Source organism: Cygnus atratus, chromosome Z (genome assembly GCF_013377495.2).
Source record: "Cygnus atratus isolate AKBS03 ecotype Queensland, Australia chromosome Z, CAtr_DNAZoo_HiC_assembly, whole genome shotgun sequence".
Lineage (NCBI taxonomy): Eukaryota > Metazoa > Chordata > Aves > Anseriformes > Anatidae > Cygnus > Cygnus atratus.
In genome coordinates, this window is record NC_066396.1 from 34,346,084 (window position 1) to 34,358,945 (window position 12,862).

The window sequence follows — 12,862 nt, forward strand, 5'->3', positions numbered from 1 at the left end:
TTCTCATCTGATGTGTCCAATGTGCTTGAGGCATGGTTTAGTGCCCAGACAGCCTTAATTTCTGTTGGAAGCTTCTCCTGTTCACAATATGAATATGAGCAAAATAATTTTATGCCTGCCTTTTTTTTTCCCTTTTTTTTTTTTTTTTCCAGAGGGGGTTCTTCCTGCATCTTTTCACAAAGAACAAATCAGGCAAATCAGGTTGCAAGCAGGAAACGTGGTGCATTTTAAGAATGTCACACAACAATTAAGAAAATGGTAGTACTGGAATGCTTGTCCTAGACACTTGTATGTAAATTAAATTGGTGTGGATTATTGGTGCAGTATAAATGTTAACAAGGATTGCATAAGGATTTATTCTGGCATATACATATAGATGTTAAACTGCTAGTGTGCAATGGCACTGAAAAAAAACTGTTCAAGATCAGGATGGTATTTTCTGTTCTATCCTGTACCATACAGCAAGAAAGAAGGCTGAAGCAAAGCAATGCCAACAAATCTCTCTACAACCTAAAGGCAGAAAACTGAGCTCTTATCTCCTCTAGGCAAAGCCAGCTCTGGTTCCTGGATTTCTGGTTCCTGGATTTTCTCGGATAGTTTTACTTAAAGATCTGCTGAGTGCCAAAAGCTGCATGCCAGCTCTGGTTCTGCCAGGCCAATCTCATACTGCTTCTTCGTGCCTACAATAGTAAGCTGTGGCTGCTTTCCAAGAGACAAATTTGGTAAGAAATGGGACCTGGTACATCTGGGAGCAGTTTGTTCTATATTTACACACAGTCTAAATCTACGTTGGAGTCAGCTGCTTGCATAACTGCACACAGGTAGCAGGATATGTCCTCAGCCTCTCGTTTCAGCCAGGAGCCAGCCTGCATTATGGGAAGGCATCCCAGCTTGGACAGTGAATTTGGAGAACCACTACGAAGATAAAAATAGTAAGTATTTGTACGTCTTTTTGTGGTGACATCAATCTCATATACTAATAATTGACAACAGGGATTGTGCAACCGAGCACATTATCATTATGTTCCAAATACAGCTAATCTCAGATTTCTACAAAAACCAATGATGTATCTTTTATAAAAACTTGTTTTCCTGCCTGATTATCCTTTCATGTAAGCATAGCACATGTTTTCACTGTATTTTGGTTTTAAAATTTTGTGGCTAAATGCAGCAGCGTCTTTCAGGCAGGCTTTTATTTGCTTTCATAGTAGCATTTTTTCAGGACATTCTGCTTTGAGAAATAGTCACCATGAATGTTTGCCCATCTTTTTAAAACCCTATCAGGTCTATAGATGACAAGTGACATGCAAATGCAAAGTGGTATTACTCATTCGTTTCAGAGCTGGAGTTTATTCAGTCATTATGGACATAAACTGAGTAATTAGTTACACTGCCAGTTGATGCCTAAAAATAATTCTTAGGCAGTGCTTGAATTACTTGCCTTCTGTTGAGCTAAATAATTTCATCATAGCATGATTGATGATTAAATCATTAAAATGGATTTTATATTTTACGGTCCACTTCAATGTCCTATCATTTTAGAAACACATTCTATGTAGACAAACTTGTATCCAGATATATCTTTTACAGAACCCATATGAAGACCTCAGAACTAACGAATTAGCAATATGCAGTTTATTCTCCAATTATTGTACTTATCAAAGAAAGCCATCTGTGGTCTTTGTTTTACTGAGTTTCGGGGACACAGATCACATACAGGCCTCACGGGGAAGTTATAATTATGAAACCAAAAGGCTTTTATGAAGTATGATATGGAAGAATAGGCAATAAATAATTTTGTATGTTCAACCTTATGTACTGTACAGCATGAATTTCACCCTTTGACTATTCAGTTTCTAGTCCTCTGTTGCATTGTTTCTTGCATTGACTCATTAATATACCTTTCCATTCACATTTTTCTCTTTCCTTTCTCTGTGCTGTAGAAACAGAGCTGGAATCTAAGTTTCAAACTACTGCCAAAATGTAGATTATTGCACTTGAAAATGTTCACTTTTGTGTCTAGCAGAGGTAGGATATGTTTCTTTTCACATGTGTTGACTCATTGCTCTCACAGCACTTGACAGTAAGTAAGATGGAATGACCTGCATGGCATTAAGGACACATGATGCAATGGATTGCTTTCTATTACAGTTCTCAGGATGGAAGATTTTGGACAGGTACCCACCTCTGAAGCATTTCCTCAGTCATACCGGTACATATGTACCACCTAATTGAGAGCATACCCAATTCCAAAGACATGCTGAGGAGCCAGGTTCGGTATGTCCTTGATTGCCACAGCTTATTAAGCCTTGAGACAGGAGGAGGAGTCTGCGCAATGGAAAATTTCAGTCTTGAGGAAGACACATCTTTCTTAGAATAATTTGTTAAGAGCAGTGGTAATTCACCACAGAGTTCAACAATAGTAAGAAAATGTTTCTAGCATAATTCAAGAAAGAAGATGCAGAGAAGTTTTATTTCATTAGAGTAAAAATGTGTTAAGACTTGTCTGAAAATTTTTTCTGTATGCATAAAATAGTATCCTTTTGCATACTGTGCTTATATCCAATTATTTAGGTATCATGTTCCTATTCATTAGAACTTCCACTACTGAAAAAAATACATTATCTCAGCTCTGTAAAAATAAACTAACAAATCTGTGTTCTTGTCTTCTACCTTTATACTGGTTATGTACTGATGCACAGAATAGTAGTTAAGCAGTGGAGATAGAGTAGCAGCATTGTCCAAACTACAAGCAGCATATCTTCTTGTAATAAATGAGAAGTGAAATCTCCTCCATGAAGCTGACTGAAGATTACTGAGAAACAATGCCTTTTTTTTTTCTGTTAATTTTAATATGATCCTTTAAATGATGAATCCTACTAAAAATCAATTTTATGGACAGGCAATCTTTCTTGAAGTCATTCTTTCTCTTATGTACCTGCTTGTAGACTTGTAACTTTCTTTAAATTTACTTCTCAAAATAAACATTCCAGCATTTTCTCTTAAACATATAGTTTGCTTATGATACATATGTCCCTATAGTACTAATTCAGGAAGACTCATGCAGAAGAAGAAACAGAATTCAGAAACTGCACAGAATAAACAACAGATATATTACACTTAACTATAAGTACATTTCTACTACGCCCAACACTTGTTCTACCACTAGCTAAAAAAAATAAAAAATAAAAATAAAAATGAAAACAACAGCAACAAAAAACACCTTTGGTTCAATTATGGAAGGAAACTGAAGAAACACAGGTTCACCAAAATGATATGTTTCAGTTTTATTTGACACAAAGTTATGCATAACAATATATATAGTGTTCTGAATACAGTAATTAGGTTAGCACCAGTCTTGTAATGTAAATAAGGTAGAATCACAGTATTCGCTGAGTTATATATATAATTTCCTCAAGCCTATTTTTATAGTTTTAGAATGAGTGAAAAAAGAAAGCCTTCATTACATTTCCGTGTGTACAGAAGAGATCTTGAAAACTTTAGTGATTTTTTCCAAATTAAAACTTGACCTGTGTGCCGTTAGTAACAACACACTTGCTCACACAAATACAGTTTGTTCTTAAGTTATTGAAGCTTGTTTTCCCTGTATTTGGCTGAATTTGGGGAGCAACAAGAGGTAATATTACTAGCTTCACTTACTGGATTACTTCAAAGGTCCCCACCCATGGCAAGATCTCAACAGCGTAATATCACAAGAATTCAGGTCAGAATATTCTACTTTGGAAGAAGTGCTCCCATGGCAAGTTGCCTAGCATTTTTTTACACAGCTGTCATCTGCAAGTCATCTCCTTCTCTGTCAAACTTGTTTGAAATTGGTCAACAAATTAAAAAGCTGACAGGGAGAGGAGGTGGTTAAAAGAAGCAGGCACACAAGCAGCTCACCATTCCCTTTTTAGAAAGCCAGGCTAAGAACAGTTGTGGTTTTTGTTTTTTTGTTTTTTCACTGAGCTGTCACCTGTTGATTCTGTTGCTGTTAAAAGGCACATGAATAGTTCTGGTAAAATAAAACTTGTGCTCATTCAGAACATCCACAGGTGAACACCAGAATTTACATGACTTTCAGCCTCTCAGAATTCCCTGTTGACACTGATCCTTTGAATGCTCAGTTTCCCAAGTTTATTCGGAGTCTAAATCAAACTGTATTGAAGACTGAAAAAGTTCCCAGCAACTTCTCAGGATTTTAGGCTTTTTTTTTATTAAAACTCTTAGAGACAACAACTTCCTATGGCAACAGAAAAAGTGACTTATTTTTGCTTTCCCTGTTTAGAATGTCATATTTTTTGAATATATCCTAACAAAGAGTGCAAAAATCACTGAAAAAAAAAATAAATCTCATTTTTAAAGACAGACAAATTATAATTTATGAACAAATGCTGAACTGAAAAACAATTCAGCAGCCTTTTAGGTCAGCAATATCCTTGCACTATCATATAAGAATTTTAGCTTCATTAATGTATTGTGTCAGATTTCATGAAAGCAGCAAGTGCATACAGTTTGCACAACTATCAGTCTGTTGTGTACTGAAAACTTCATACACCTCCATCTCTTTAATGTACTTCAAGTAAAGTACAGAAAAGGGGTATTTTCCACTCTTCACACACAAGCAAACTTCTGAGATCAGTGCTGTCTCAGTATAGTCATTAGTCATTTATTAGTTACTGGTCCAGTAACAAACTCCATGGCCAAAATTCCCTCTCTGTTAAGGTAATTCATTATATAAGTAGGAGAGGTACTTAATAATCTTGATAGGTTTTATAAAGATAGCATCAGTAAGCTCAGCAGTTTTTATAACAAGAAGTCCCTAAAGAAATAAAATGTTATGTTTATGTTTTAACAAGCTCTCTTAGTCATTTTTCCCTGCAATTCCAGAACACAATAATAGCAAATATCAAGTGTGCTTTGTTGGACCATGGGTTTTGGTTTTTGTTTGTTTGTTTTTGTTTGTTTTCAGTGAAAAGAAATATATATATAAAAAAATACAAAGAAATAAAAACAGGTCTGGACAGGTACTCACAGGCTACTTGTTTTGGGGGTATCTTGAAACAATTAGCATATATATCATGTTGGTTTAGATAACTTCTTAAGCAAAAGTGTTAGTGTCTATAAAACTGTCTAGAAGCTTGGCATAAAGATTATAAAGACAAAAACGAATCATGGAAGTATGTTTGGTTGTATCTGTTGATACCAACAACAAGAGTGATATGGTTCTGTCCATGGTATTTTACCTCTAATCTTGTGAGGCACTTGTGCCTTTCTGCAACAGTCCCTTCAGAAAGGTCCTCTCCTACATGGAAAGACTGCCCAGCTACTCACATGCCTGTTCTAACTCATCATACACAAGGAGGAGGGATAAATAATCCCTGGAACAGTTCCTCCAGCACAGAGAGGAGAGGTGATTCTGCTGCATCTGTTCCTTCACAGGACTGAGAAATTACTTTGAGGGGCCCTAGAAAGAGCAGAGGTGCAAATGGTGCACAAATGTAATTGATCAAGAGTCTGGACAAATTGATGAGCTTGTAAGGGGCATGGACAGAATCAACTGCTGGCAGCAGGCAGGCAGATGGGAGGGCTGAGAGTTCATATGGTACAGGGTAAATTCTCCATACTCGGTGCCACACCACCTGTCATACACTCATGGCAGGCAGAGGGAGGGCTTGAGAAAAGATTTAATTTTTTAGCAAGCTTATGACTTGTTTCTTTTTTTAATTTCAAGGCTGGCAGTAAGAAGGTCCTAAAACAAGATTTTTGTCACGTCAAGAATAACTTTACTATAATGTTACCAAGTGGTAACATGACAATGGCATGTATTTATATATAATAAGTTAAAATTAAGTTATGGGCAGCTCTTTGGTTTTTGGCTTTTGTTTGTTTGTTTGTTTGTTTTATTTTGTTTTGTTTTGTTTTGTTTTTTCCTATTAAATGCTGTTTTTAAGCTGTTCTCAGCACTAAATCTGGATTTTTTTGTAATTATTTTTTAAAACCTCTAATCCCTAATAAGGACTTAGATTAATACTTTTCAAAAGCTATAGCTGCTTTAGTACAAAGCATGTCTCACAATTACATTGGCTTATACACACATATAAATCCTATTGATGTTCCTATTGAATCCAATGATACTATTCTGGAATTAAGCTTCAGTATTATTTTTTTTTGTGTGTGTAAATCATCCTTTGAGATAGCATTAGTTTTGCAGAGGTCCCATTATTTAATTACACTGTAAAAATTATAGCACCATCTTGCAGCTCTAAAAAACGGTGAATAATTTTAGTCAGAAATGACAAACAATGTGCAGTTCTACGTGAGCAGATCCATTAGGATCTGAAGCTGTTCTTGGATGGTAGAAAAAGAAATACAAGGCTTTTGCTCATGTTGGTACTCTGTCACTAAACCATATCACTGGTATTCTTTTTGTAAAACATTGTACTAGGGCATCCACACAAAAAGTACAAAGTACAAAAAGTATCCTGACAAAATGTCTCACCCCTCCTCACACAAGATAACCTGCTTTCAGCCAGCAGAGTCTGCCCTCATTTCCACCCCAAACAGTATTTCTTTCTCTGTGACTGCAGGATAAAACTGCTGTTTTTATTGCAAATGGATTAAACCAATAGCCAATCCACAATCACTCCTTAAGAGCGAAGCAAATCAACTGATGTGCTACTTTCTTTTTTTTTTTTTTAATAAAAAATATAAGTATGTTTACGCAGAAATTTGATGAAAGCTGTCAGGCCTAGCTCTTTGGTGTGAAAATACAGATGAATAAGTGACAGATCAAAGTCTTTGGGCAGAGTTCAAAGCCTTGACCTGGACTTACTGTTTGCAACTGACCTCTATTTCTTGTTTAGAGTCCAATGCATCTGCATCTCTGGCAGCATAAAATAAAACCTCGGTGATAATTAAGACAGTTTTCTGTCTGCATACCGTCACATGCCTGCAGATAAATAGACTGAAACAAAGGGAATATCCGTGCACTTTCACAGGGATCCTCCATTCTTTACAGCTTTCTTGAACATACATAGCTGTTCCGTTTGACCTTCCTGCAGTCAGTTGCTTGCCATTTTCCTCTCTTCTGCACTAATACACAATTGTTGCCTCTCTTTGGGAAGTGATAGAAGCCTCTTCTCCAGTTTACGTATGTGACAGGTTCTCCTCCATTCCACTCCCAATGTCCAGGATTGACTTGGTCATTCAAGCCTGTATGAAATTAGTAAGACCAAATGAATGATATTTTTCATCCCTGGAGCCTGATGCCAACAGAAACATGTTGTCCTATCCCTCTTAAAAATATATGCAAGATTATGCAGACAAAAATAAATAAATAAATAAAAGAACAAATCTGGAGGAATACAAGTAAAATACACTTTAATATTTTGTACGGCATCTAGACTTATCTTTTTTCCTCATTACTGGCCTGCAATGTTTTCTTTCTCTCCATGTCTATCATATCCCAAGGTTCTCTTTTGATACTTAGGATGCCAAATAGAGTGTTATATTTAAGCCTGGGCAGCTTCAGACTTCATGGATTCCTCCTGAAAATAAAATCCTGCAGATCTTCATAGATCTTGTTTACATTGTTGAAAGGATGATAGTTAGCACAACTTAAAGCATGCCTTTTCACTTAGCCTCTCAGTTCCAAGACCAAAATGGGCCAGATGTGACCTGTCTTCTTAGCTAGAAGAGATCACAATTAGAAAATTGACACAATGGGCTTGTAGTCTTTATTCTTATCAGAGGACTTTATTTCTCTCAGGTTAACAGAATCATAACACCATTGAACATGATTACAAACTGAATGCAGTTTTTAGAGCAGATTTAGTTGATTTATTTTACGAGCTATCTTTAGAATGGGAAAGGTTCCTAGGCAACACAGATCATGATAAACTCTTCTTTTTGATAAAGACTCATAAAATTATCCAGGTGCATGATGGCTTTCAGTTTATGCATTGCTCTGAAATACCAAAAGCAGCAGAAAGTTGAGGGTGATGCAGCATTTGAAAACTGGGCTGAAACTTGTAGCAGTTTAAGGCTTTATCATCAGTCACTTTATTGTCAGCTGATATACTTGCCTATCCAAAAAGGCTTCCTCCCACTGAAGTCCCACAGCCACTGCATGTGTTGTTCATTAGCCACACTTGCTAGACTCCCCTGGTATCTAGGCTCAACAAGAGAGGAGACAGTAATTAGAATTCCACAGAGCGACAGACATCTCCCATGGACTTATCAACAAGAAGCATGAAGGATTCCAACATACACCATATACCTAAAATTTCACAGGAAAATCAGTACTGATGTGAAAGAATAATTACATAAAGATTTAGTCTTACATTTACCAATTACTTGTAGAATTTAAATCCTAGACTGATTTTTCTAATTTTCTAATGGAAAAATTAAATTGGCTGTGCAACTGAAATAAGTGTATACTGGACATGTGTAACATACTCAAAGACTATGTTTTAAATCATGGAAATAATTGTTTATCAATACTGTATTTTCTCTAAAATAAAAATCTACCACACTAAAAATCCAAGTCACCAAAAGATACCTTCACCTATTTGGTAGTGCAGCAGACTGTATTCTTTTTAAACTGTTTTCTGACAAAGCTAAAGCTCTGAATAACACAGTTTAAAACTTGGGCATATTTCAAAATAGAATGAAGTCCGTGTGTAATTCAGGGGGTTGATTTAGAATGGCACTGTGGTTCTGAGAGGTAATGTTGGGTTGTTCGCAATGACTGTGCATTTAGTTCAGATCTGAAAGGAGTTTTGGTTTATATTAACTAGATTTAGAGTGAAACCAATGCACCAGCTCAAATCTGCCTGTGTACATAAATCCCAATGGAAGGCTTACAAAACCTAAACACTAAGAGGTCTTGCCACTGCAAAGTCCCCCAACTAGTACCAAGCATACTAACATCAGTAGGCTGCTCTTAAGCCATTTAGAGGTCAGGCCAAATTCTGAAGCATTAAGAGCCAACTGGCATCTTTCATATTTGCCAGGAATTGTCAGCTGTCAGCAGTTCCACTTTCATGGTTATCCATCTTTTTGCCTGACCTGATCTAATGACACCTTTTTTTACCTGTCATGCCTACTCTCACCCTTCCTCTCTTACTGAGTCGCTGCCATTTCTGTTTTCCCATACTTCTGACTGCTGTTTAGTCTAGCAGTGATGCTAACCCCTTCAAACATCCTAGGTGATGTTTGATAGGGCCCAAGGAAACAACACTGCTCATCAAAACATGTTGTAAGACAGCAAAAAACTTTTCTAGCAGAAGAATACATCAATGGCATCATTAGACGTTATTTAATATTAATAAATCAGAAGTTATTTAATATTTAAGTTTGTGACTGTTGCCAGATAACCACTGGAGACAGAAAACCAGTATTGCTCTGAAGAGAATTGTCCTTAAGAGCTGGGACTACTACCAGACCTCAAGGGTGGCATGGCAGATACTACTGAGACAGAGAAAAGATCCTGGGGTGGAATTCCACCACCAAGTCTGCCACCCAGTTAGAGACCCATGCCTGGAGCTCCATTCCTGTTTGTTGACATACATCTTTTCTAACAGTAATTAATGATCCTGTGGATGCTATACTGTAACCCCATGGAAGACAGGGCAGCAGGTAAATTTTACATCAGGAGGAATTCCTAGCAATATGCAGTGTTCTGCACAGTCCTGTTCACACAAAACCTGGGCCATTCCTTTTTCTGAAGCAATGTTGATGGTATGCTTCTACTTCAAAGGCCTATCCCATTACACCTGCAGTCAACTGAAACAGCCCAGGATTTACCCCCCTACTCCTCTTTGCACAGTGGATTCCGCAACGCCAGCGGGACAGCTGTGTGTTAGCCCTGACACTGTGTGTAATCGAGGCTGCCCTAGACCGAGGACCATATAGTAACACAGGCCCCATCAAGGGCCTCCTCAGATCTGGAACCACCAAAGGACAAAATGTAAAGGATCTTACTGACAACTTCCACGTACAGTCCACAGGTAGAGGTGTGGCAGGGTGGCCTCAGAAACACTGATCATGACTTTACAAATGGTAGACTGACCCAGCAGAAAGTGGTTAGAAGCATCCAGACAGGGGTCAGGGATTGCACACCTCCTCATTGTACAGAATCCCCAAATTTCACCCACCGATAACAAAGCTGTGGTACCAGCTCTTCTGTATGTACTCTTTGTCCCGTTATGTCACAAGGGTGACATGCTTCTTCTCTGCGCCTAACCACCAGGCCCATCTACTAAGTCTCCAGCGAACAAAGCAGTTAGACTGGCTAATGCTCTTTGACAGTTTTGGATTCTTGTTCCTCAAACAAAACGTCCAGGAAAGCAGGGCAGCTCGCTCAGGGTGTCCTCCCAGGGTAACTGACTCAGCAGCAGGATGCCATTCCCCCTCACAGTGACTGTGGCTGGCCAGTCACCAAAGCTGGGGCTGAGAAGAGATTTGGGTAGCAGTCTCTGTGGTATCACCATTAGTGAGCAAGAACAAAAATAGGCATTTTATCTGGCTACTGCTTAAAGACAATCAAAGCACCAGGACTTAGTCAGTTACTTTAGAGAGTTGTAATTGTTTTAGGAAAATTAAAAACAAACAAAAGCATCAATTTGTATCAGTAACTGCTATATCATTTACATACAAGGGTGGTCTGAGCAGTAACAGATTCAGACTTTCTTTAACCCAAGTGTCAGGGATAGCCTTCAGCATTGTGAAAGGAAAGTAGTGCAATAATTATGTTATCTAATCTTTCCTCCATAAGAGTGCTTTCTAAATACAGCCTGACCAACAAACATGACTGAAGAGAGAACAACCATTCTAATCGTTCAACCTGGTCAAGGGTTTTGTGGCGTTGTAGGGAAATGAGAACAGTCCTGAAATACCACTGCTGTTAATATTACTAACCTGTACCTCCAGGCAGAGCTCCTGACACAAGAATTGATGAAATAATGTTCATTATGGAGTTATGTAAATCTACCACTTCCTAATTTAAATTACTCCATACAAGAGGTCATACTGCCTTATTTAAATACAAACAACAAAACCACAACACTGATTCCTGTGCTAAGTCCATTTGCAAATCATTCCTTTGTGCTTTAAAATTTTTGCTTTCAAGTCAAGAGCATTCATCTAAGAGCAGTTTCCCAAGCTAAGGAAATATTTCAGATAGCCATTAATGTTGAAGTATTATATGCAAAACACTTAGCACAAAGACTTTTCTGATTTTACATGAAATTAACCAATACATTTTAAGGAGGTCTGTGCCATTCTGATAAACTGAACTTCTGCGAAAGCACACTTGACTGGCAGTGAAGATCTCTGTAGCACAGGAGGACATGTGATACGAATTACTGCAGTAAATTCATGTCCCATACAGACAGTGAAGGGGCAGTGACTGAGAGGCTCTGCTGTAATTATCCCAGGCTTTTGTTCGCTCGCCTAGGGAGTAATCCTGGTGCCTTGAAATAGCTGTCTAGCATTGCTTATGACACCTCTTGGTATTCAAAACAATCAGATGAGATTGACAGACATGATGCAAAGTTTACAGGAGCTCTACATTTCCAGAGTGGCTGTTGAAAGTCAGACACCTTGGGCCTTCAAAATTACTCTAGGTAATTACTCTCCTATGCTGGAGTCACCAGTAACAATGTAAGTTAAATCAGTCTCTCACAGAACTAGCACAGCGTTAGGAGTGGAGGGCAGCTGGGTCCACCCTGCTTTGCACAAGGCAGTACAGAGCCACCACAAAGGATCTAACCACTGTTTTAGATATGGCTTTGCCTGTGATTCCTAAGGACTGAGGCCACATGTTGCTAAGATACAAACACAGAACAGAAGAACAGACCGTCTTAAAAAGCTGGCAGCAAAGGATCTGAAATCTGATCATATTTAGACTCTCATTGAATATTTAACTTCAGGATGGTGAAGGCATAATTTGACTAACAGCAATTCAAGCAACAGTGGATTCTGTCTTTGCAGGAGCAGCAGTGAAACTATCTTACATGTGAGTGAGCCCTGCTGCACTGACCCCAGGGGAAGATGCCTTTCTATGGGATAAACAAGAACTGCAACATAAATGACCAAAATTGCTGCTAAATCAGGCTGCTGTGTGGTCACTGAGCCATAATATCCCTCAGATGCTTCTCTTCATGCTGCCAAGAGTCTCTTCATGCATAAGAAACAAACACAGAGAAATGAGTTTTAAACCACCTTTCTCTCCAATCTATTGGAGGAGGTTTAGAAATGGTACAAGATTTTATGTGCAATTAGCTGAGATTTTTTTAAACCACACTATCACTATTCAGCAACTTGTGTCAAGACAAGCCCATCTTTATGTTGTCTTCTATCTCTGCACATTGAAACCAAAGAGTGGTATGCCACCTGTAACAAATGGATGCAACACATGTCAAAGCTCACTGCTGCAATGTGCAGTGATAGAACCCAAAAAGGTTTACATAAGCCCAAGTACATACAGTTATGTCCAGATAGCAGTTGCTTCCATGATAAATTGCTGTTTGTGCTTTTTGTCCTGATCTATGTACTAGCAAATGTCAAGCAAGAAAATAGAATAGAAATTGAAAATATTGCTACTTGTTTAGTAATAAAAAATATCCTTATTTTTTCAGTGAAATTGGCTGATATCATGAAAGTCAATTCTAATCTTTTTATTCAATATCTGATGTTTCTATGATCTATTAAAAACTGAGGAGTGGCATCCATGTTGATTTCATTTGCTTATTGGAAAACTTCAGCCAATTAAATGCCAACAGTAAAAGTACTAGAAGTATTAATTACAGAAATACCAGAACTGGCAGTGGTGGATGATGGGGGCATGGGGGGAGGA

At 37.9% G+C, this 12,862-nt stretch overlaps 1 protein-coding gene across 1 annotated transcript in view; it reads right to left on the bottom strand.

Annotated features, from left to right (window-relative positions):
• Nucleotides 1-6,100: 6,100 nt before the first annotated feature.
• Nucleotides 6,101-12,862, bottom strand: part of FREM1 (FRAS1 related extracellular matrix 1) — a 69,581-nt gene continuing 62,819 nt past the window's right edge. The window contains 2 exon segments of the mRNA XM_035569734.2: nucleotides 6,101-7,215; nucleotides 8,088-8,173. Of these exon segments, the coding sequence (XP_035425627.1) occupies nucleotides 7,016-7,215; nucleotides 8,088-8,173 (286 nt within the window). The 3' untranslated portion in view covers nucleotides 6,101-7,015.